At 39.9% G+C, this 26723-nt stretch overlaps 1 protein-coding gene across 1 annotated transcript; it reads right to left on the bottom strand.

The window, feature by feature from the left end:
• Positions 1–431: 431 nt before the first annotated feature.
• LOC127183881 (phospholipid scramblase 1-like) lies at positions 432–17066 on the bottom strand. Its single transcript, XM_051139980.1, has 8 exons — positions 17006–17066; positions 15166–15191; positions 13743–13823; positions 8939–8981; positions 7112–7332; positions 6833–6994; positions 2770–2931; positions 432–1322 (listed from the first exon to the last, which is right to left on the bottom strand). Exons 1-8 carry the CDS (start codon positions 17064–17066, stop codon positions 1266–1268), a joined length of 813 nt encoding a protein of 270 aa, XP_050995937.1. The 3' UTR covers positions 432–1265.
• Positions 17067–26723: the final 9657 nt, after the last annotated feature.

The raw sequence follows: 26723 nt of genomic DNA, 5'->3' as shown, positions 1-26723 counted from the left end.
CTAGGGCTACAGAGTAAAACCCTGTTTCAAAAAGAATGCACACATATACACATGTACGCATGCTTTATGTATGTTTCATATATATATATATATATATATATATATATATGAATAAAAGATTGTAAGTCAAAGTAATTTTTTCTTAGACAAGTTCATTTTTTACATGTAAAAATTGATGTATTTTTTCACAAATTCACAGTACATATATATGTGTGTACATGTGAAAGTGTGTGTGTCTGTGTCTCAAGACTAAGTTATGTAAAGGCTTTGAAAATCTTTCAAAAAAAACAATGCCATAAAATCTCAGATAATAATCACTGACAAAAAGCCTGAATGATTATTCTAAAATATTAGAATACAGAAGGTAAGCATTTCATAAGAAAATAGTTGTATATATGTATATAAAATATACGCATAAAAACATTTGGTATTATTGTATTATATGTCAAATTATAATATATTATTATGTTATAAATATATTATTGGCATAAAAAGTAGAAGTAGATTTATATAACTATGCTGGTTTTCTAAGGAGAGAAAGAAAATACATTTACTGGTGCTGGAGAGATGGCTCAGCAGTTTTAAGAGCACTGTCTGTTCTTCTAGAGGTCCTGAGTTCAATTCCCAGCAACCACATGGTGGCTCACAAGCATCTACACTGAGATCTAATGCCCTCTTCTGGTGTGGAGACCTACATGCAGGCAGAACATTCATATACATAAAATAAATATATAAAATCTTTTTTTAAAACATGAAAATACATTTACTATCCCTTACTAATGACTATATTGACTAATGACTATATTACCCTAAAGGAAAAAAAGTAGAAACAGTTTTTAAAGGTCTTAAGTAGGTAGTATTTGTAAAATGATATCAGGTCTTTTGTGTAATTACAATTACATTTAATATGTAGTTTTATATTAAATTCCAATAATTATATTTTTAGAAAAATGGAAAATGAATAAAAGATCATAAGTCAAAGCATTTTTTCTTAGACAAGCTCATTTCTACATGTAAAAAAATGATTTTTTTCACAAATTCACGATATATACTTTAAGAATATAAAAAAAAATACATCACAGAATTATAGAAAATAAACTATAATTAGAAAGCACAATTGGACAACAAGACCTATAGGCACCACAGGTTAATCGATATAAAGTTATTTCAGGGAAGAAAACAAAGCATTCTGAGTTCTTCTTAGTCCCGTTAGTTCCGTGAAATGTCCATCCATCCACATGTAGTCACTGAATCTCAGGAAACCACTACCATACTCCTGATCTTTGTTCCTCATTCGCAGTTCTTTCAAAAAACATGAAATCCTGAAAGAAAAAGAAAGAAAGAAGAAAAGAAAAGCATTTTCAACAACAAAACAGAGATACAAAAGTAAGTAATAAAAACTAAGCGCCATAACAACAATGTCAAACTATTAGCTCCATAAGCTCTGCCTCCCCCTTCCCAGCTTAACAGCCATCAATCAAACACTCTCCCTACTCCCTGTGTTCTGCACCACTCTGGTTAAGCCATAAATTCTCTGGATGCACCACTTGTGTGTACCCGCTTTGAAATCTTTCCATCTTGCCTCCTGAACTTTTGCTAGTCCTCTCTAGTAATCTAATGTTTCTACAGACAGGAGTTCCAGATTCCACTTTCGACTTGGGCTGATGGAGCCTTCTCAGTCAGAACGAGTTTCAGGTGAAGTTCTCTGGCCCTGGGGCACCAGTTCTCTTCTGCACGGGCTCACTGTTTCTCCAGTCGGGTTTTCCCTAGGAGAGTCTAACTAGGAATTTCCTCTTTGATTTCTATCAAATTTTATAGACTTTATTTCTTTGATCTCTTACTTCCTTTCCCCCTTCTATCGCATTTGCTATTCACTTGGCTTGAACAATCACAGTGCTACTTCTTTTCAACCCAATTGTCATGCAATAGGTTTTGGTTTCCAACAGTTCTGCCTAATGTTTTTGTTTGATTGATTTTTCAAGACAGGGTTTCTCTGTGTAGTCTTGGCTGTCCTGGACTCACTTTGTAGACCATGCTGGCCTGGCACTCACAGCGATCCACCTGCCTCTGCCCTCCTGAGTGCTGGGGTTATACTCATGTGCCATCACACCTGCGTAATGTTTTTGTTTGTTTGATTAATTTTTCAAGACAGGGTTTCTCTGTGTAACAGCCCTGGCTGTCCTGAATGCATTTTGTAGACCTGGCTGGCCTCGAACTCACAGAGATCCTCCAGCCTCTGCCTCCCAAGTGCTGGGATTAAAGACTTATACCACCTCATCCAGTGTTAATTAAATTCTTAAAGACCTACTGCTCTCTGCCTTAAAAAGCTGCCTACTTTCCCAAAGCACCAACTTTGTGTTGTAGACTCACTCCAAGCCCTAAGACCTTCTTTGGCTTAAGGGTGTATACAGTCTCCTCAATTAACTATCAGACTGTGTCCACAGTGTCATGTTAAATAGAATTTCAGACCAAGTTGGACTGTGACTACTGACATAAAAACCTGGTTATTTCGTGAGGCCTTTTGGAACACACAAGTTTGGTGAATGATTTCAGAATGACACTAAAAAGCCACTGATAAAGAACATTAGCAGGATAGGGGGACGTAATCCCCCTCAGGAACAGTCATAGGGGAGGGGAATAATCGGAAAATGGGGGAGGGGGGAGGAATGGGAGGATACAAGGGATGGGATAAACATTGAGATGTAACAAGAATAAATTAATTCAAAAAAAAGAAAAAAAAAAAAAGAACATTAGCAGGAACAGACTTACTATGAGGAAACAGGCTCCAAGCATCACAGCTTTCATCTTCACATCAAGATCAAGAGGGAACTGGATGCCAAAGTTATCCGCATCCGTGAAGGCCTCTCTCACAAAACCTGACCACTGCTTGGAAATTTTGCCAACTACAGATTGTTCATCCAGAGATTTGAGCTGAGTAGCAAAGATAGAATAAAATAAAGTCATGAACATTCCAAAAAGTAAACACCAAACACACTTTCAAAATTGCAATTCAATGAAACAAATATTTACATTAAGTTATATAAAGTGATAAGTACCAACAGATTTAAGTGGGTCCCTACAACTGTGTATTGTGTACTGGCAAAACTAACTTTCTCTGGTTCCTGATAGGACAAACAATATAAACTCTACACTCAGTGCAAAACTAATTTAAAAGAAAAAACATTTAATGCTTCACTGATACACTTCTAGAACCATTGGGAAGATAAGATAATAAATGCAACCACTATTCAAATTCTGCTTCAAGATGCTTAGCTTTGGGCTGGAGAGATGGCTCAACAGTTAAGAGCACTGATTGCTCTTCCGGAGGTCATGAGTTCAATTCCCAACAACCACATGGTGGCTCACAACCATCTATGATGTGATCTGATGCCCTCTTCTGGCCTGCAGGTGTACATGCAGGCAGATGCTTAGCTTTCTTGTATGCTGGCAGTTTAAATGTGGCAGAGGCTCATTGTCACCTGTAGGACAGTAAGCAGTGTAGGCTCATGAAATGCAAAAGCTCAGAAACACCTAAAGACCAGCTAGTGAGTAGAAGAACCCAAGAAGAAGCTACAAGGGAGGCGGCTAAGGCAATGATGAGATACGACTCAATAACGAGTAGCGTATAAAGAAAACAAGAAAAAAGGCATATAAAGTCAGACTTCTAAAGTGAAAAGTTCCTGATTTGGGGGCTTTGTGAGAGGAAAGCCCTGGGCCCCATTACACAATGGAACAGATTGGGCCCAAGATAAAGGCTACTCCGTAGAGGGCACATGGACGCTCATTGAGGTAAGAACACATAAGCTTGTGCCATATGAGGAGATGTGTGTCCTTTCCAAACCTGCAAATGGCAGAAAGTTGGGAACAGCTCCCTTTAAAGCTCTTGCCCCAGATGGGATCCACCAAGTAAACATGGTACATTAGAGGTATTTGTACTTTGAGGATGGCGCCTTAAATGTGCTGAAGTCTACCTCCAGCATGAATGAAAAGTCACAGGTTTTTGCTCATAGAAAAGACTGGGACAGAGGGGAAGGCATCCTATTGGGACTCTAAATGAGAGACGCATGGGAGAACAGCAAAATAAAAGGATCCAGAGGGTCCTAGAAATCTACAAGTAGAACAATATGATAGGCAGATTTGGGCCCAGGGGTCCCGCTCAAACTAAGGCACCAGCCAAGGACAATACAGGAGGTAAACTTTAAACCCCTTCCCAGATCTAGCCAATGGTCAGAATATTCTCCACAGTTGAGTGGAGAGTGTGATACGACTTTCTCACGTACTCTGGTGCCTCACATTTGACCATGTCCCCTGGAGGGGGAGACCTGGTGGCACTCAGAGGAAGGACAGCAAGTAGCCAAGAAGAGACTTGATACCCTATGAGAATATATAGGGGGACGTAATCCCCCTCAGGAACAGTCATAGGGGAGGGGAATAATGGGAAAATGGGGGGGGGGGAGGAATGGGAGGATACAAGGGATGGGATAACCATTGAGATGTAACAAGAATAAATTAATAAAAAAAAAAAAAGAAAGAAAAGTACTCACACTCCACACACAGGGTGAGCCTAGTACACTTTCTATTTCCTTATAATTAGGTTATAACATGTGTCTAACTTGATGATATCATGTGGCAGAGAACTTGAGCATTCACCGTGGCTAACTGGCTTGTCCTAGATATGAGCAGATAGGAGGTCATGTATGGTCCAAGATAGAGCCTGCTACATGAGCTTCTATCAGGGCACAGAAACTCAGCTGACCTAAGGTTATGATGTGAACACAGTGCTGTCTGAAGTCATGAACCAATAGTTCTGTGAAATACGGCATTGTGATAAGCTGGTCTAAAATTAAATTCCTCTTTTTAATGTCTTAGTGTTTTCTGCGCAATAGCTGTCATGTAAGCATCTATAGTCAGTCATAAAAGGTCACATGAACCAAGACTGATAGAGATGCAAAAAAGTACTGAACAAAGTGCCAAGTGGTTTACCCTACATACGTTTGTACTGTAGTGTTTATTTTGTAAATCAGGAAAATTAAAATGTTTCTTTTTTAAAGACATTGGTAAAGCAGCTGGTAATATTCTATTATGAAAGTATGGGAATGGTTGCCTCCCTAACAAGATCTTATTCTCCATTAATCAATCTTTCCTTTGATGAAGTGAGTTGAACAGTGGCAGGTAGTGAGATAAAGGCTGCACAGGTCATGCGGCTGCTTTAGACTATAGAAGGCTGCTTGATTTCTGCGGTGAGAGAGAGCATAAGAGCAGGCTTCATGACTAACACTCGGGATGCTTCATGTAGGACTGTGTGAGGGTGTGTAGGAAGATAACTCACATACAGGCAGGACGGAGCAGAACAGCCTGAGGTTAGTTCACACTACAGGAATGGGATGTAATTTACATACTTATACAGTATTATTTCTGGAACCTTCTATTTCAGTTGTTCAAGCAACTGTTTACTATGAGTAATGGAGCCTGTGAAAAATAAAAGCTTTGAAAAGATGAGACTTAAACTAATCACATTGAAATTGTCATTAATAAGGTATGATAATCTGTGTTTGGATCCCCAGCATCTATGGAAAAAGATAAGTAAATGTCTGTGTTCCACCTCTTCCAGGGAAAGTGCACATGCTCCCCAGTATAGCTGGAGCTTGTAATGCAGAACAAAGGGGAAAAGAAATAAAAGGGCCCAGGAAACTCACTTCAGTGGCTTGGTAACACTTCTATTTGAAATGTTCAATACAAAGTATAAACATACAGAAATGAGTGTATTTGTGTGTGTATAATATATGTGTGGGCTTTCATGTATGTGTATATCAGGAGGCATTTGTATGGAAGCCAAGTCATTAGACTAGTGGCTTACTGTTCTCCACCTTATTTTTGAGACAAGGTTTTGAAAAGATAGAAAAGATGTTTTTCAACCCTGGCCACTAGGTACCTTCCATGATCAATGGCCTCAGGGCTGTTCTAAAACCACACCCTCGTACCTGTCTGGCGCACCTGACAGCACGTGATATCCCAAGCTGAGCTCTTGCCCCCTCAAGGGTAAAATAACTAGTAACCAATCATTTAAAGGTCAACTAAGCAATCATGTTTGTACTAAGTTCTGCTTCTGTACGAGTGTAAAAGACCCAAGCTTTGCTTATTCGGGTTCCCCGGCTCAATAGAGCTTGGTAGACCCCATTGCGATGGAACAATAAAGCATCCCTTGCTGATTGCATCAGACTGGACTCGTGTCTCATTGGGCTCTGGGAAGTAGGGACTACCCCACCCCGCCCCCCCTGCCCCAGGTCTTACAGCTTCTCACTTGCTGTTGCAGCAAGACTGCAAGCAGAAATCTCCCCAGTACTGGGACATAGCTAGGCGTTTGCCTCTATGCCGTGCCTTTTATGTAGCTGTGGGGAATCCAAATACAAAGTATTAAACCTGGAAGCAAGCACTTTGTCGACAGAGCTATTTCCTCAGCCAAACATACAAAGATTCTAAGTCCTATTTTTTTTTCATGTTCTTTCCTTCTTTCTTCCCCCACACTATAGAACTCTGTTTTTTATGTGTAGAGTCCCGTATTTTTCAGACTATAAGACGCACCTGACCATAAGATGCACCCAGCTTTTAGAACAGTAAAACAGTAAAAACAGCAATCATACCATAAGTCACACCCTAATTTCTCCCCCACTTCTGGGGGAAAAGTGCGTCTCATGGTTTGAAAAACACGGTAATCATTAATCACTGATCAGATGAGCACACGTCAGTTTACACTATTTAGGTAATGCAAAAATAACATCCTATGGGAATACATTATTTTCATGTCAGGAAAACTCATAATGATACTTCTTACCTCAAAGTCAATATCAGAACAGCAACTGCACACAACACACGGACCAACAACTTTTAGAATATCCTGCCTCTTCTCGTTTTGGAGCGTGAACTTCGGCAGACATGGGTGCCAGGTCTGAGTCACATAGCCGACAGGCACACCAGGAGGAGCTTGAATTTCTATCTACAAAAGCAAGAGTGCATGTTGACTGTAACCATAGCCATACCATCCAGAGTTAATGCATGCTAGAAAACTCATGTTGACCTTCTTCCCAAGGGGCCACAGGAACTTCACACTGACCTCCTGGAGGCAGCAGGGGAAGCAACAGCTACTGCATCTCAGGGGTCTCTCCAGAGTCATGACTTCTCGGCCCATATTATCCAGGATCCTCATGGTGAAAGGTCTAGCTGCTCCGCAGCAGTTTCTAGTGCAGCAGTCAGTGTCTTCCACAGCAAAGTAAACTCTCTGCCCGAGGCTGTTCTTGACTTCATATTTGTTATTTGTCTCAAAGCCAGTTAAGGCTGAAAAGATACAGGGGAAGTCACATTCACCGCTTTGTGAGGAATAGTGACTCTCTCCTAAGGTAGCAGTGGGTTGGTGTGCACAAGGCTGCAGGAAGTAGGAAGGGAGGGGAGACCAGCAGTGCTGAGATGATCTGGAGTGAGGAAATGGCAGTGGGAAAGGAGGAAGACTACTCAGGTAAGAAGGAAGGAAGTCCACATGGGAGACCTCGAAAGAGGGCAAGCTGCATCTCCACCCCCATGGAGTCTGTCATGAGGGGCTGTGGTGTCTGAGGTGGTGCAGAGCTGGGTGGGAAGGGAGGGCTGGGTGTGAGGATAACAGTGCAGTCATCGATATACGCACGATCTTCAACCACTTGAGCAAAAGAGAGCGTCTGTTTTAAAGGCACAGATGTAAAAAGGACAGTGAAAATGGAAGTGATGTAAAAAGGACAGTGAAAATGGAAGTGAATCAGATCAGGGCTTTTGGGTCCAGGAAACCCATGTTTAGCTCAGAAATGGATAACTCAAATTGAAACGGAGGTTTTAGACAAGAGCTTCTTGGCAGCTGTATCTTCAAATCACAGCCTACAAGGGCTATGACCTCATGGGCCAGAAGCACCGTGCTAAGTCCTCTCACCCAGAGAGTTTCAGGTGACAGGCCTTGCTCTATTGACTCTCACTTTGGGATGTTCTATTTTTGTTCAGCCAGGAAGCTCAAAATAAATAACCTTTCTCCTCCATAGCCTTCTGATACTAGGATCATGGTTCATCCGAAGACTGTCCAAAATCATGAGTACTTATTTAAAATTTGCAGAAGCTCAATGCACCCTATGTCATCTACATGTGAGGAGTTTTGGTCATCTGGAGAAGTTCTTTGTTGGGGTGAATGCAGTGAGGTACCTCTGGTGCGGCTGAAATGGTCTCTGAGGTCAGCGTTCATGAGAACTCCCTTTCTTTCAACACTTGGCTGTCACTCAACTGCTTTTTAGAGGGTAACTAGTATCTAATCTATTGCTGTTTTAGTATCTTAACCTTAGAAATCTTGACCTTAGCAATGAAAATTATAAATATTTTACAATCTCTGATTCTTCTTGTGGTTACCAAAAACAGAAATGAAAACTCAAACCACCAAAACAAATTAATGTATTTTATCTTTCTTGCGTACTTAGATTTGAATACAGAAAACTTAGTAAAGAGTGATGTACACTAAAAATGTAAAACCTGAGTAATTTCACTTACCTTGCTGTTACACATAACACAAAAAATTAAATTAAAAAAATCCACTTTGAAAAAATAAGAAAATTAAGGACATCCTGTTTTAAAAAAGAGCTAAACATTGAAAATCAATGTACTTTAGAATAACTTACATTTCATGATTTTTATATATATATATATATATATATATATATATATATATATATAGTATCTTAAAGCTTATAAATGTACGGATTGTATTAAAGAGTTGCAGCATTAGGAAAGTTGAGGACCCACTGCAAGAGAGGCATTGGTGACCTCCTGGCCGCACTTCCCACAGGAGAGTGCTATAACAGAGACCAGAGACAGGCGTGCATCTTAATGAGCTCCTTCTATTTCTGCAAGTACCATCATCACAACAGATACACACCTTCCAGAAGTTCAACTTGCTGATGAATCAGAATCTGATCAATCTGTTAAAGAAAAAGGGAGAATGTGCTTGAAATTAATTATCTATGTTTCATGTTTGCATTGTTTTTCATTTAAAGGGTAATATTTTTAAAATTTGCAAAAGATTTGTGGAAATTATTTACAAGATAAACATTTTGGTCAAATAAAATTGATTTATAACAAATTTCTGTATGTATACAACAATGTATTTTCCCAGAGAAAAGTTTTTCAAGGAATATTCATAACACTTCAATTTATTACAGTTTTTGTGCTACAAGATTGAAAAATATCATGTGTGACTGATGTCACCATTTGTAGTACAGACACATTTTTCCAGGTATGTAAAAGACCCTTGTTTTATGAATATCTATTTTGAAGTTATTTAATGACCAAATAATTGCTAACACTTTCTCTACCCTACACTTTTGAGTCCCCTGTGGAAAATGAAGTTCACACAAAGTATCCCCAGAGATGCTCAACTGATTGAGAACTGGATGGTCATCACAGGCTGTCTGTTTATGCGTTTATGACTGGAACATATTTGTTGCTTCTAACTCACCTAAGTTCCTTCACCAAATAAATGCTAAAAGTCAGACCACTGTAGCTCATTATCATGTAGTCCACACAGCCTATTCTTGGCCTTTTTTCTTTATTTGTAGGATTTTAAAAACTGCATCATTCAAAGGACACAAGCAACACCATAAATATGAGCTTCCCTGGTGCTAAAAATATACATCATGAATTGGGTTCAACATGAAAAAATATTGAGTTTGATACCAAAGCCCAGATTAGAAGGCCAGGAGCACTACCATGAAAAATGTCTGCAATTTCTTGTACAGTACGATAAACATAATTATAACACATGTATATCAGAGATTTTTCTATAATGATTAAATGATACATGAATGGATTAGGAAAATGAATTGAAAACAGTACTTAATAACTATTATCTAGGTAAATTGAAAGACAGAATATACAATTACTTTGCACGGTAATATTCTTCTTAAAAAGTGCATCTGACTAAGAAGGATTAGAAGTATGTACCAGTAGAAAATGGTTTCTTAAGAGTTTTTGTTGTTGTTGTTGTTGTTTTCTTTTGTTTTTTCAAGACAGGGTTTCTCTGTGCAGCCTTGGCTGTCCTGGGCTTGCTTTTTAAACCAGGCTGGCCTTGAACTCATAGCTATCCGCCTGCCTCTGCTTCTCTCCCAAGTGCAAGGATTAAAGGCATGTGCCACCAAGCCTGGCAGAAAATGTTACTGTAGCTCATACTTGAAGCACATATTCATTGTTGTTGTTGTTGTTGTTTTGTTTTGTTTTGATGAGTAGTTCATGCATTTACACTTGCCTGAGTTAAGTATTCCAGCCCAGGTGGACAGTTCATCGGAGGAGGTGGTGTTGGCATCCACGGAGTCCCTCCAGGCCCACCTTGCTGATTATATGCTGGCTGATTTTGGACAGGGAAACCACTTGGGCCAGCACCTGCATAACCTCCTGGTGGGACTGGATAGCCAGCTTGTGGTCCTGGATATGGACCTTGGGGACCTGGATAGGGACCCTGAGGCCCTTGGTAGCCAAATTGGGGTGTGGGATAGCCAGTCTGTTCTGGAGGTCCTGAAATAAAAGCAAGTGAAATAAATCATAATTGCATAGAAAAATCAGTTATCTACAGAGTTCTCATCTCAGAAATCCTATAGATACAAGGAGCTATGTGATGCTGCAACTTTTTATCTGGCAGAAACTATGCTCTAATAATTGATAAAGAGAAATAAACCAAGCTCTGCCGTATAGCCACAACAAAAACCTTAAGGCATTTGTAGACAGAATACCCAAAATGAAGGCTCTAAGCAAGGGTTTGAAGGACCCAAAGCACCCCAAAGGGAGAACATAATCCTAGAATTTCAGAAAGCAGCATATCTTACACATACAGACCAGAAAACAGAAAAGTTCTCTCTATCTCCCCGAGGGAGAACTGGGAAGATATGGACCACTGTTTAACTGCTTGAGCTGAGGAGAAGGATGATGCTAGTATCCCCGGGGTGGAATCCAGGTGTGTTAGTAAACACTACCCAGAAAGGACAATAGGTTCCAGGAAAGAAAAAAAAAATTGTTTGACTTAAATAGTATTATGCCACTGCGGAGAATATCCTTGTATATAATGGCATACATAAATAATGTAATACTAGTATATAATTAGAGACAAATCATTTTTTCTAGTACATTCCAGATACTTGTTTGCCAAGCATTTTAATCCACTGTATTCCTCTGCAATTCTGCCCACTGGAAAAAAATAACATCCCATCTCCATTTTCTTAAGGTTATAAATTTGATTCTCACAATTTAGCACCATATAAGCTCTAGAAAATACAGGAATGTAAAAATTATGAGTCAAGTTCTTTTATGATTATCATTTTATGTGTATGTGTTTGTTTGTTTGCTTTCTGTTTTGCCTGCATATCTGTATGTGCACCATAGCATGCATGCATGGTTCCTGTGGCATTCAAAAGAAGGCTCAAATACCCTGAGGTTGGACTTACAGACCATTGTGAGCCAACATGCGGACAATGGGAATCAAACCCAGGTCCTCCACAAGAGCAACAAGTGTTCCTAACCACTAAGCCAACTCTCCAGCCCCACGGAGAAAAGGAGGGAATTGACACATATGTGTTTCATATTCTCTATGAAGGAAGGATTACACTGAGCCTCCTAAGCCTATCTACAGAGGAGTCACTATGTAGAAACAGAATATACATATTCAATTTAGTGATACTGAGCTATGTGGATCAACGGTTTCACATTGAGACATGCAGTTTACTACTTAGAATCCACAATCAATAAAAGCTTCTGACAAGTTCATGCCTCATTCAAAACAAGGCTTAGAAAAATCACTATACCTCACAATGCCCTTCAATTGCCTTCATAAGTTCTGTCATAGCAAAGGGTGATTAAGGATAAATATATGGCAGGCTCATGTGGAGAATTCAGGGGTACAAGAAGGAAAACTGATTCAAGAGACTTAACAGTCAGCTTTTGGCACATTAACAAAAGTATGCATTTGTGCATCCACGCGAAGGGGAAAATCTATGGGCAAGATGGCGGCAAAGTAGGTGGTTACTTAATATAGATTACCTCATGCTGACACCTATGTCATGAGAAAGGGAACGCTCAATGTGAAGGCCTGATGAGAGGTGTTTTGGGTGGAATCAAAGAGAATGTCAAACCCCTCACCATGAGAAAAGAGGAAGATAGGCATACCTCTTCTAAGTTAACTATGAGAAGGCTGAACCACTCTCTAACTCTCTGCCTTACATTTTACAACTCACTGGATATTCACCCAACACCAGCTCTTTAGGACCTCAGAGGCTTTCAAGGCTTGTCTTCATAGTGGAAGCACCTGATAAACGGCCCCGAGTTCCCAGGTCTGCTGATGCCCTTGTCCTGATACATTGAAGTTACTCTTAAGTAAAGTCAGAGCTGACAACTACAAGTTAGAGTCTTGGAGCATAGCCAGGTCGTATTCTGTAATTATGAACATCTGAGTAAGGTCTACGACCCACAGAGCAGTTTCTATGACAATCTCTTAGCTCAGCGAAGAGAACCGAATGCATACACCCTTCTACCCAATCAGAACACCTTGATACTAATCCCCAGGCTGCTTTTTGAAGATGTGAATAGATTGCCACTGGAAAATCTGAGTAAGCCATCTACCTGGGCACTTGCAAAGGTCAGATAATGCTGACAATTACATTTGCTAATATGATTGGTTCAAAATAAGACATAAAATTTGTGTCCCTTGTATACAACAATATGATCCATCTACTTTTCTGAGCCATGAAAAGTAAGAATCAACATAATTACAGTATAAAGTTTGTTTGTTTTTTTTTTTTCCTCCTTTCTTAGTAGTGGGTATTGAACCTATGTTCTCACACATGGAAGGCTAGCATCCTACAGATTTGCTTCATCCAAGCCTTATCTGTGTTTTTTATGCTGAGTTAGGCTTTCACTAAATGTTTGGCCAGTCTTGAACTTTCCACCTTCCTGCTTCAGCTTACCATGCTCCTGGGATTACAGACCTGCATCTCTAGGCTTGGCTAAGAAAAAAAAAGCTGTCTATCATCACACGTGCTGTTCAGTGGAACCAAGACCCCTACGTAGGTAGCTTCCAGCATTAGTAGTTTCATTTGTCATCTACTGCACAATTAATTCCCAGCCCTACATGAAAAACACCCATGGGAAACTTTCCTGAAATTCTCAAGACATGATCACTCTTTTCATAATAGATAAACAATTGGTAAAATCCACTCTTAATTGTGGATTTTTAAGTGAAACACAGTTGCTCAATATAAACGTACTCCAGATTTTACAGCTCTCCTTTGTAACTCTTTGCAACTCTATTAAAAAAAAATATTCCTGCCAGGTGTGGTGGCACACGCCTTTAATTCCAGCACTTGGGAGGCAGAGGCAGGCGGATCGCTGTGAGTTCGAGGCCAGCCTGGTCTACAGAGCGAGTCCAGGACAGCCAAGGATATACAGAGAAACCCTGTCTTGAAAAACAAAAAACAAAACAAAAAACAAACAAACAAACAAAATCTGATGGACAACACATGGAACAACCAAAGAAAAACAAAAGGAAAATGAAAAATAGTGAAATTGCTGAAATTCCTTTAACGCAATTTTATGAAAAAGAATTACTAAAGTAAAGACACATGTGCCTCTACCCCCTGTCTTTCTCTCCCTTTCAAACATCAGTTGATGTCTTATTTTTCCTTCTTCAACAAGTATTTTACCTGGGAATGCTGCCGGTGGATACTGAGGGGGATACCCAGCTGGCAAATGTGTTCCTGGGTAAGGGGCCTCAGGATGCATGCCTGTAGTTCAAAGAGAGGTACATACATGTCAGCTTCAATGTGATATGCACCAGGAAGAAGAAGACACAGTTCCAAGATAATATGGGATTGCTGAAAGGAGGCAGGCAAAGTAGACTCAATTCATAAGTTCTGCCTGGAAAGCAGCTAACGTGAAAGACTTGTTTTAAACGTACTATAAAAACTGATTCATACGGTCGAAAGAGTTGCCTGTGTTTTATGTTTTTGAAATTTAGCATAAGTAGCTTAGAAAAAAGTCACAGGCTTATCAGATAACTATCACCTGAGGGTATTTTATTTTACTTTTATGTATGCATATAGCTAAGTATATCTTTTACATAAACTTACTCATATACACATTTTATTTCTCTTTAGGCACAAATGTACCTATACACACACAGCTATACGGACAAAATGAGCAAAACAGTGACTGTGCCATAGTGGTCACATTAATTTCTCTAAGCTCGATAAACTGCTACCATGTAAAATCACTCAAGTCTACACAAAATTATTTTTCAACGGCTTTAATTTTGTTTTATGAAAACTTAAGTTGATACTAAAGTCATTAAGAAAAACTACATTGTCTGGCCTGAAGGTTGTCAAATACACTTAGCAAAGCTTGATTATGTTAAGATATGTGTGTTTTTTTTTTATCACCTCAACAAAGATGAAAGCGAAAGGAAAAACTTCAGGAAAATTATATGACCAGTAATACTTTCCTCAGAAAGTAAATGTTCCTCAGAACCTAAAATTTAATACGGCAAATCTTTTACTACAGAATTGACAAATGTTTTATTTAGAACTTTCCTGAGAGGGAATGAAGATTAAGAATAATGTGATCGAATTATTAAATCACAAAGGATGCGTACATTATAAAACACATCAAAGTACACATCTGAACATTTTTCAGGATGAGCAGATATCAGCTGGGCATGATGGCACATGCCTTTAATCCCAGCATTTGGGAAGCAGAGGCAGGAGAATCTCTGAGTTCGAGGCCAGCCTGGTCTACAAAGAGAGTTCCAGGACAGCCAGGGCTACTACGTTATTCTTTAATTAGCATGACTAGAATAATCATTATGCATAAAAATCATGCCAGATAGAATGCCCAGGGAAGTTCTTTGGCTAAGATACATTATGCTGTGCAGAGCACACACATCTGCAAACCTAACATATATCTTCTCTGCAGCTTGCTTTATTAATTAAATGGTGCCGTGGATATGTGTGTCTATCTTCTCCACACTGAGAAGCAATTTCAAGAACCGAATGAAACATTACAATCAAGTAACGCTTGAAGGACAATATTAGAAAGAAGAAAAGTAATTATTTGTCATAAATTACTTACCTTGCTTATCCATGGCTTAAACCGTTCTGAAAAAAAAGAATACCTGGTGTTAGTTCATTATCTACAAGTTTCTAGGACAGATGTCACTGTTCCAAAGAGTTCACAAACTATGCAGGCACAGGCCAGGTTCATCCTCTTGATTCATCTTGTCTAGGCAGATCTACTCAGACCTCTCTGGCACACTCCAGTGCTGGCTGTCCTTTTACTAAGTCCCTGTGCTGTGCAGGTCTGAATGAGGAGGCATTCAATCAATGTGACTGCATAAGTAACTAATTAAATCCAGTGTTCTCAAGAAACAAATATACTTGGTACTGTTCCCAGTACTTGGATCCCATCTTAGCTGTGTCCACTCTATCTAGGCATCCCCTTATCAAATCTCAATGGCAACTCACTCCATGCCAACTGAATAAAACTGAAGCATATTAAGCAAAAATTTTGTTAAGTAAAGCTTGAAAGTCACAGTAGACTAAAAGGTTTGTGTGTGTGTGTGTGTGTGTGTGTGTGTGTGTGTGTGTGTATATATATATAAAGAAAGTTCACACATATAGGATGCCATGATCATTTTTCTTAACATTAAATTTTTATTATGAAAGCTTATGTATCAAAAGAAAACATTTTTATGAAATATGCCAGGAAAACCTTAAAAGACGCAGCAAATTGAAAGACAAATGGAGCAGAAAAGGGTCGTAGTCATTATTCTATGTACTATACTACATGTCCTTCAAGTTTTTATCTTCACCCTTCATATTTTTAAGAATTATTTATTTATAAAGATTTGTTTATTATTCATACAGTTTTCTACCCGCATTGGGCCAGCAGGCCAGATGATAGCACCAGTTCTCAATATAGATGATTATGAGCCATGTGGTTGCTGGGAATTGAACTCAGGACCTTTGGAAGAACAGCCAGTGCTCTTCTCCTCTGAGCCAGTATGTGGTTGGGTGGTTTTACTTGCATGTTTCTATGTATGTACACTGTGTGTGTGTGTGTGTGTGTGTGTGTGTGCTGTCTGAGGAGGCCAGTAGAGGGCTCTGGATTCTCTGGAGCTGGAGTGACCAATGGTGGTAAGGCACTATGCTGGTACCAAGACTTTGGTCCTCTGCAAGATCAGCAAGTACTTTTAACCACTGAGCCATCTCTCTAGCCCGATGTCTCCTCTTCCTTATCCATTCTTTCATACACCTAGCTTACAAAAGTCTACGGCCCCAACTAAACAAAAACCCTAAGGGATTGTAGCTTTCAGCTATTTTCATCTTGCAACTAGTCAGACAACCTTTATATTTCTCACAATTTTGCAAACAAAGCCTTGAACTAGAAAAAAAAAATCTTTTCATAGTTACTGAATTTAAAATATAAAATAAGAGTAGATTCCTCTCCTTAACTCATTCAATGTACAAGACAAACCATCTAGTCCAACATCTCAAGCTTTGAACAATTTTAATTAAAACATTTTTTTTCCTTTTCACTGTGTGGTATACATGCAAACATACAATACTCACATGTAAACATCCATGTACACATGCATGCATACCACACATGATGAAAAGAACGTGTACATGGAGATTTCCATGTATATAGAATGTACATAGAAGGTTGTACTATGTCGGTCCTGGTATCTTCCTCAGTTGCATTTCACATTATTTATTGAGGCAGGTCTTTCAATGAACCCAGAGCTTGCCAACTCCTGCTAGTCTTTCTGGTCAGCTTGTCTATGGGATCTTTGTTTAAAAATATTTCTTCTTAGAATGTGGTTGTTTAAGCCTACGAATTTCTCTGAAGCGAGAAATAAAGGATATCCTAGAGCGAGGGGAATTCCTGAGTCACGTCAGCTGGACCTTACGGTGTGGTGGAGTACGGTTCTGGCTGCATAACGTAACCAACTTTGGAGACACTGGATTCATTTTTCTCAGAGCCAAAGAACTTTTCCTCCTTGAACAGAAATCCCCCCAAACAGTGCTCATTTGTCTGTCTTTGATGTTCTATTCCTCTACTCCACAATTTTGAGGCTTTATACATGTTTGTGAGGAGAGGAGCCCTTTAGAGAAACTGCCACAGAAGACCTTTGAGAGCCTCATTCACCTGGAGTGTGTGAACATCTCCAGCCTTAAAACGGTATGTGTGGGATCTAGCGTAAAAGATTGGGTCGCCACTAAGCCTGTACATGCACCACTTAAAATTAGAGCCCTGTGTGTCAAACAAATGAAGGCATTTAGCAAGTGGCTGCCTACCCAGACTGCTCTCTAGCTATACAAATGACCCTTTTTCTTTCTCAAGCTTAATAGAACTTTGTCAGCACACAGGTCGCCCAGCTTTGAAAACAGCTTGGAATATGTACCTCGTTGAAGCACGTGGTGACTTTTAAATAAATGTTTTCTTCTCTTGTTTTTATTAAAGTTTCAGGAGTTTTTTTGTGAAAAAAAGGAAATCATATTTAGGCCCAAAGGGGGGAAAGTATGCAATAAACTTACATATAAACTGCTTTTAAACACAGTTGCCCAGAACAAATGGGGAACTTCAAGAAATACCCTGATTTGCCTGGTGTGGTGGCTCACACCTGTGTTCGAGGAGGCTGAGCCAGGAAGATCTCTGTGAGTTCGAGGCCAGCCTACTCTACAAAGTGAGTCCAGGACAGTCGGGGTACACAAAGAAATCCTGTCTCAAAAAAACACAAAACAAAACAACAACAACAAAACCTGATTCTCTGTAACTAGATTACGTGACACATTTATGGGAAATTGAGACACTGTATACATATTAATGAAAATATATATACGTACAATTATGTATAATGTTTTTGTCATTATAATCACAAATCCCTATTTCTTTTCTAGTTTTTTTTAAGTAACAATTTTAATTAAAACATTTTTTTCTTTCAACTGTGTATGAGGTATGCATGTATTTGTGTATATATATGTGTGTGTGTATGTGTCTGTACATTTGGATGTGTGTAGACATGATCTGTAGTTTAAAGCGACAAAGTAGACATCTGGTATCTTCCTCAATTGCACTTCATTTTCTTTACTGAGGCAGGGTCTTTCAGGAAACCTGAAGCTGGCCAATTACAGCTAGTTTATCTACTCTATTGACTATGGGAGGAGCCATGGTCTCTGCTTCCTGCACGCTGGCATTGTAAGTAATGGCCACACCTGTTTGGCTTCTATGTAGAGTCTGGTGATTCCAACCTCCAATTTTCATGCTTGCATAATGTGTACTTTATCTCCTGAGCCAGCTCCTCAGTTCTTGTCTGGGTTTTTTCTTTCTGTTTTTTTTTTTTTTTTTTCTTTTTTGTTTTTCTTTTTGTTTTGTTTTGTTTGTTTGTTTGTTTGAGACAGGGTTTCTCTGTATGGCCCTGTCTGTCCTGGATTCCCTTTGTAAACCAGATTGGTCTTGAACACACAGACATAGATCTACCTGTCTCTGCATCCCAGAGTGCTGGGACTAAAGGTGTGCACCACGACACCCGGCTGGGTTTTTTCATAACTATGAAACATTTCCATCTGGGACAGGGAAAAATCATGAGGGATCACGATCATGTCTTCATAATTCAAACACAGTCCTGTGAACACCTGTCTCTTGAGACCTTGAAATTTCTATTGTGTTTAAAAGCATTTTAGAATATTATAGCATTACCTGTGCCTATAAAATAAAGACAAACTAGATTGAGACTATTTAACTAGAATTTACCTGTTAATGCATGAAAACAAATGCCTCTCCAAATGTCAATATGCATCCTGACACAATGCAGCAACACTCTACTACTTTAAAACCATCATTAGAATTTTGAAGTGCTGAGCAATTGAAAAAGATTCTGTGGTGAGCAAAGAATAAAAAATTGCAGTATGCCAAGAGATAAGGCAAAACTGTGACAGTAAGTCACATGCCAAATAAGTTTGAGGTACTTTTGGTTGTGTTTTAGACACAAATCAAATAATTCTTACATATGTTTTGGTTACATTTTTGGGTAGGTTTTCTGCTTTGAAAAGGTTTGGAAAATATTTATAAGGAAACACATTCAATTTGGCAAATTGTGGATTTGCTGATACTCAAACTGAGGCAGAAGCAGATAAGTATGCAAAGACATTTCCACAGATGGGTGCTTCAGGCACTGGTGAGCATTTGGGGAAACTACATTTTTGACTGTAGACTTGTACAAGAAGTTCATGCTTACAAATGCAATGACCCTCATGACAGAAAGATTCCTCTTCAACATCCACATCACTATTTTAGTTTCACAAAAAGGAAACAAGCTTAAACATTAGTTGAAACATGGGTAAACTTCCAAACTTTGAATGAAAATAGATGATACATCAACTAGAATCCACTGAATGTCTGTGTGTGTGTGTGTGTATACACACACACACATACATACATACACTGGCCAAGTGTTCTACAAAAAATAAGAAGTAAACTTAAAGAAACAAAAATACATCTCAAAGCCTAGTTACTCTTACTGGGTTCCTGTATGATTTCAAAATGCCCTTCGAGGAAGCCGAATGCTCTTTCCTTAATTTGAGAAGTTTTGGTTTTTTTTTTGGTTTTTTTGGTTTGTTTTTTTTTTTTTTTTTTTTTTCTTCCTTACTTATAAATGAAGCTCCTAAAACCACAGAACCAAAGCTGTTGTTTGATGCCATCAAGTTCACTAACTAACTAGGTGAATTAAGATGGTTCATTTTCACATCTTCATATTCTTGTCTCTGGTTCACTGATGGGGGAAAAAGGCTTCCAACTTTTGTTAGCAAGTATTTTAAAAACGATCTCTGTTACGTAAGACAGCAAAGCCCAGGATTCCAGTTTATTCATTCGGTCAATATTAAAATAAAAAAAAAAAAAATACTTGTTAACACATATTAACTAGAGAGTTGGTTATACTGAGCCCTATTTATTTTTTGTTTGCTTATTTTTTTTGTTTTGTTTTCTGAGACAGGGTTTATCTGTATAGCTTTGACTGTCCTAGACTCGCTTTGTAGACCAGGCTGGCCTCAAACTCACAACAATCCGTGTGCCTCTGCCTTTGGAGCGCTGGGATTAAAGGCAGGGGCCACTACTGCCCGGCGAGACCTAGTTATTTAATGCTGTCTACAATAGTGTGTTGTGTACATACAGGCAGGCATACATACTTATATAAATATTTCCTGAAGAAATATTCACTTTGTGAACATCGTATGGTTTCAAAGGGGTATTCATAGACAGTATAGAGTCTATACTATACTTGTGTGTGTGTGTGTGTGTGCAGTCTATACAAAACAAAAAAATCTATATTTCTATACTATACACCATATAAAGCTCTATAGAAACACTTCATCAGTAAGCCTAGAGACCCAGGACTAATTATGTAGAACATTGAAAGTGCTGTGAGTAAAAATGATGGCGATATTAGAAAGGTTTGTAGAGGCACAAGTATATACACAACAGTGTCTGTAGTGTCATCAAAAGAGGTAAAAGTCACACTCAAAGAAAAATATCTATCATGAGTCAAGCCACGAAGCTCCGAGCATGGGTGTGTGCAGTGAGCACTACAAAAAGGCAGATTCACACAAGTACAGGTCCTGAAGCTGGAATCTCACTTCATTCAGGGCACCAACAATCTATCAGTTACACAGCAGAGAAGGAGGGGTCCTCAGAGATCTTAAGGAGAGAGGCACAGGAGACACTCACACAGGCAGCGTCTCCACCTTCCAGTAAACTCCTCCCAGGAGTCTGATGCTGCTCTGTCCAGATGCAGAGACTCAGTCTAGCTCACCACCGCTCTCTTTCTTTATTTCACTATTCAAAGTGGCACAATTGTTATAAGAAGCCGGGTGAAAAGCTCCCCCAACCCACCTAATGCTTTTCATTAAGCTTCATGTGCACTTAGCATTTAGCTCCGATTGCTAAGCCGGAAGAAAGTATAATTGTTTGTCTTGGAACGGGGAGGTGGCCATAGCCAACTTCCAGGAATAAGATTGCACAAATCAAGCCACACAGGAACCAGGGGAGCGGGAGATATGGGTGTGGAGACTTTGCCAAGTAGTTAACATAATAAAAGAAGCTGGTTTTCACTTTGGTTTTCTTTTCTTTTTCACAGTTTCTTAGGCTAACCATATATACGTGTGAGCTTAGGCACACCCCACGCCTAACACGCACTTCAGACTCTCAAAACAGGCAGTGTAAACACTGTGAGATGTTGTCAACAGGATAGTAGTAACACTGCCCAAACGTGAGACCTTGGATGCCAACCAAGGACCACCCAGACCCTTCACATGATGATAAACTTTCCCCATATGTCTGCATTTAAAAGAAAAACTCAGAAAGTAGATAATGCTTAATGTTACAAAAATTAAATGTCAGTGTCAGAACCTGAGCCTCAGGAGACAGGAAAGTTTGAAAACACATTTCCTTGTGTATGTGTGAGGCTAGGCACATCCCTAGAATGTTTAAATTGAACTGACAGAAGTGCTTAGGTACTTCCCTTATGGAGAAAGTGGTTTCGTGAGCCTTGTGGCCTTTCAGCAATTTTAGCCCTGCTAACTCAAGTTGACTGATGCCAGTCCTAGGGCAGAGACTGAGAGAACACCGCCAGAGAGGAAACAAGGAAAGCCAACACTAACCACTCCTCCTACCTGCCCCACCAGCACAGCCAAGGCCAAAGCAGCACCAACAATATCTCTCCACTGCAGGAGGCCAGATCCTCAGGGTAATAGTCACATGTTGATTTTACTCTACTCATAGTAAAAACTGTAAACCTGACCCTTCTCTCATGCACACAATAGACAAGAAAAATAAGTAGCTGTTACATTCAAAGAATGGGCCAAGCATTGTGAGAAGCAATTTCCATGTGATCTTTCTTACAAGGATTCCTAAGAGCGATGCATCACCTCGATTTTAGAGAGAAGAGATGCAGAGACTGAAGTTGAATATTGGCCCTGAGGCAAACAGTGACTACAGGGCAGAGATGAAGACCCCCACATCCAACTGTGGTTCCAGAGGCAGCATTCTTCGCAGGTGACATCACAGAGATAACTCCATGACAGAGAGATTTGCCCTCACTTGGTTCTTTATGCAACTGATATTAACTGATGCAAAAGTGACTTCACTCCATTTGTTGTTGTTTTGTTTTGTTTTTAGTTTTTGTTTGTTTTGCTTTTCTTGAGACAGGGTTTCTCTGTGTAGTCCTGGCTCTCCTGGAACTTGCTCTGTAGACCAGGCTGGGTTTAAACTCAGAGATCTGACGCTTCCTCCCATGGGATTGGATTTTAAAAAGTGGTCTAAGTCTTTTAAGTCTTGGACTAGTTTAACAGTTTCAGGGGAAAGATGTACAATGAAAAACCAAGGTCAGAGTCCAAGGCTAAGGTGTAACAGAAGCCTGAGTCCACAGCTTGTGGGCTTGCCCACTTTGACCTTTACTCCCTTTATTTTCCCTACTCTCATATTCTAGAATGCTAACTATAGTTGGGGCTCTAGCCAAAATCCCAAGGAACACGAGTCCCTTTAAACGCTTCCTCTTCGTTTTTTCCTTTCACTTTCCTGAAATGGGAATCTAACTTGGGCTCTGCGCATTTGACAAAAGTGCTACCACTAAGCTACAAGTGAGGCCAGCTTCTGCCCTGGTTCTAGGCTGTGAAATAGTGTGTTAAATTGAAAAAGATTCCGTGAGAATTTACAAGGAAGTGACACCAGTATGAATTGCTGAGCAGCACTGGGACAGCAGGGCTTCTGGCTGAGCTATTTCTCCACTTCCGGGTCACTAGCCCAAGTCCTTTGGCCACTTCTCCCAGTCTCTACCCATAACCTCTGTCACCTGAGCAAATCATCCCCAACCCTCCCTTCTGCCCTCCTGCTCGCCCACGCCCACACCTCCACCACCCTTACCAACATCCATACCCACACCCCCACATACCCACCCCCACCCCAGCGCCCCATCATTGTGCCCTGATCCGGTGCGCGCACAGACACTGGGCTCTGGCCTGAGTGGCACAGAATTGAGGGGACTCACCTGAGGCTCCTTTTGCTTAACCGCCGCAGGAAGCTGAAGTCCGGAGAGAAGACACCCGGCTCGCCGCCGTGAGTCCCAATCCCTTGCTGGTGGCGCAGCTGTAGAGCAGCTTTCCCTAAAGCCTCAAAGAGGGACTCTGAGTGACGCGACCTCAGCCTGAGCTCCAGAATCCTTCAGCTGACCCCTGAGGCCAACCCAGGCAGTCCACCTTCCCAGCCCCGCCTACTAGCAGTTCTCGGACTGGGCGCAAAAAAAGGAAGTGGGATTTTAATGACATGGGAAGGGAGGGGCTGTTCATCACCTGGGGAGTGGCCTCTTCTAGGAACCTTCTTTACATTGCCCGATCTCAACCCCTTCACTTACTGGAGTCCTGTGGAGGAAATCAGGCTTCCTCAAAATTACTTCACTGGTTGGCAAACTTTCCTAAGTGGCAAAATCGGTTACCACATCTGTTCCATCCGCCCTGTTTGCAGTCTCAAATCTGTTGAAAGCTTTCTCTTGCGGCATTTTCTTGCCTTCTTGAAACTCTTGTGACTTTTGATTTTAACAGGCTTATTAAAGTCTGTAGAAAAGTACCACCGTAACCTAGAAATCGTTCAGCTTTGCTTTGAACTGTGACTGACTCACCAGCAAATCAGCATCTGATACTGCGAAGAATCAACCCAGCTAAAACTACATTTGAAGGTCATGCCTTCAAAGTGTCTGGTTTAGGCATGCCTTTAATCCCGGCACTCAGGAGGCCGAGGCTGTGAGTTTGAGGCCAGCCTCGTCTACACAAGGCTACACAGAGAAACCTGACTCAACAAACAAACAAACAAACAAACAAAAAGTTTCTGATTTAGTATAGCTGGTGGGGACATTTCTAAGAAATGTCCCTATGACACGCAAGGTTTTTTTTTGGTTTGTTTTGTTTTTTTGTTTTTTTGTTTTTTTTTTTTCCTGCTTTACATTTTATGAATCATTTGGTAGTCTTTGGGGGAGCTGTGCTTATGAAAGGAGGGTGGAATTTTGCCTAGTGAGCTCATTCTCCTTTCCCTCCTTTTGGTGCAGTTTTTTGTTTTGTTTTGTCATTTTGAGCCCTTTTTCTCTGTGTAGCCTTGGCTGTCCTGGGCTCGCTTTGTAGACCAGGCTGGCCTTGAACTCAGAGAGATCCACCTGCCTCTGCCTCCTGAGTGCTGGGATAACATGTGTGTGCAACCAGGCACCACTGGTGCATTTCGAAATATACTGAACTAAAAGAAAGTCTGAAGATCATCTCAGGAAAGGCTAACTACTTACATATGTGTATGTATTTCTGGACACACACGAACACATGTGTGTATAGAATATATTGTTCTTCCACAGAAAGCAATGATGCATGACATTTCCATGCTACTGTTAGCCGTAGGAAAGCAAGTCTTGAGAAAAGTGAAGCTCACATATGAAAAGTGCCTGAGAACACGGCACTCCAGTACTCTGGAAATTGACCCTGAACTTCCACAGTTCAGGGTGATTTGTGGCTTCAATTGGCTTGCTGTTAGGAACTCAGGATATTTACCACTCTTAACCTGATTTTATACTGAGGCTGAGCAAGGGTCCTTACTACTGTCTCCTTCTTCATAAAAGGGTTCCTTTCGTTTGAATTGTACAGTATAGTTACATAGTATAGCATAGTATAGACTATTTGTGGGTCCCTCAAAAAATAAAAAAGCTTAAGCAGTTGAAATTTACATATAGGTAAAAGCTTGTAGAGCTAAAAAACAGTCCATTCTGTCTAAGAGTCTTACTGGCTTTGCCTCTGTTCTGTTTCCTAGGCTAACTGCTGTTGCCAGGCACTCCAAGACTGTCTTGGCCACAGGGGAACAGGTGAGACAGGGCTTCTTGGGAGGCAGCTGCAGGGTAGTTACTTTGTGTTTGTTTCCCCTCCTGATGTCTTCTACCTCAGATACACCTAAGTTTTCTACTTAGAAAACCTAGCCATAGCAAAGGATTTAAATGTTGCATCATTAGCACTACTTCCTTATTAATAACAGGAGTTCCAAGTTATTTGGGGTAATGTTTGGGATACACCATCTTCCAAACTTTAATAGCATAATGAAAATAATAGTACAATATAATATTAAACAAGTAACAACTGAATGGACATGTTCCTGTTTGGTGGTGGTGGTGGTGGTGGTGGTGGTGTGTGTGTGTGTGTGTGTGTGTGTGTGTGTGTTGAGTGTGTGTAGGTTCAGCTTCCTAGGAGTATTCTAAGCCCCAGGGTCTGTAATCTTTATTATGCATCTTTCCAGGTTGTTTGAAGCTTTAACATATAGTCTGTACACAAAGGGAGAGAAAGGGAAACATGCAATGAATTGATAGTACATATCACTTTTACTCACCTCATGTAGTCTGAATTAGGTTAAAGGGTAACATAAATTGCAAGGAAAGCTTGTAAATGCAGGATGGAGTCTTCCTAGAAAGAGAAAGAAGAGAATTTCCTATTGAGGAAAAACAAAAACAAAACTATCGTCTGGAAATTTGCAGTAAATTTTAAACAAAAACTCCTTCTAAAGTAATGAGCAACCAACTATGTAAACATATGTATTTATAAATCTTAAGTCTTTTTACTAACAGAACTATTTCCTGATGTTTGTAATAAAAAAAAATTAATTCCAGATCAGCCAGATATTTAGTCCAATTTTTTTTTCAGGTCCTATTGTGAAATGGAAATTTGACATTTTAAAATAATGATGCATGGAAGTCCATCAAGATTATCTAGACATTTCTTACAACAAAATAATATAGATTATACCAAGAGGTTATTCATGAAGAAAAAAGAGGAATGGTAACTTTCTGTAATAGAGCTCAACTAGGATGTAAAGAGAAAAGTAGGAAGTAGCCATGAGCAGGAGGCAGAGCTACTGCAAAGTGCTAGTGGTGTGTGTGGAAAACACAGATATGCACACATTCAGCAGAAGATAAGGATAGAGTCAACAGAGATTCCTCAGTTTGCTACTGAGCAGTGGTTATTTGCTCTACAAATACATTTCTTTGTTTCCAGATGTGATAGAAATAGTACCATTATCATCTAAGAAACACAAGCAAATACTTCCAAACCAACAACCTAAAAATTAGATGTGCCTTCATGGTCCAATTGCTCTTCCATTATCTTACTGCAGATGGTAAGATGTGAGACCCTCATGTCACAGAAACGGAGAAGGATCTCTCCACTTCTGAAATACCTGCTCGAATCGTCTTCTTTTCAGTGCTAAATTCTACTCTTCCATCAGAAACAGCCCATCTTGATACCCATGTATGGGGAAAATATGTTATAGCTACTAGTATTATCAAGACTCGCCTGGAGAGGTTGAAAAGGAGTTATTGGATCAAAGGGTTTGCAAAGGAGGCATTCCGTTTTATTGTGGAAGGTGCCAGAAGGTGTGGTGTAACAACCAACGGGAAGGACAAGAGAGACACTACTAGGTGTTGATTACAAAGACTACTTTAGGTGAAGAGTGATTTGTAGGACTAGAGAAACCGGCAGGTTGCTTTGTTGACATTTGAAAGCCAAAACAGTATGATGCTAAATTGAGATACTGAGATGATGCTTAGTAAAATTTGAAAA

The sequence above is a fragment of the Acomys russatus genome, chromosome 32 (assembly GCF_903995435.1).
Source record: "Acomys russatus chromosome 32, mAcoRus1.1, whole genome shotgun sequence".
NCBI lineage: Eukaryota > Metazoa > Chordata > Mammalia > Rodentia > Muridae > Acomys > Acomys russatus.
Note: the sequence above shows the minus strand (reverse complement) of the source record. Positions and strands in the feature narration are given on the sequence as shown.

Excerpts from the sequence above, each read along its gene's own strand:
- LOC127183881 (XM_051139980.1), bottom strand. The coding sequence starts at position 17,066 with ATGAATCCAGTGTCTCCAAAGTTGGTTACGTTATGCAGCCAGAACCGT. Across the intron at positions 6,995-7,111 it reads TCCCCTGCTGCCTCCAGGAG|ATAGAAATTCAAGCTCCTCC; the intron begins GTCAGTGTGAAG and ends TTGCTTTTGTAG. Across the intron at positions 2,932-6,832 it reads GTTCTGATATTGACTTTGAG|CTCAAATCTCTGGATGAACA; the intron begins GTAAGAAGTATC and ends TTTGCTACTCAG.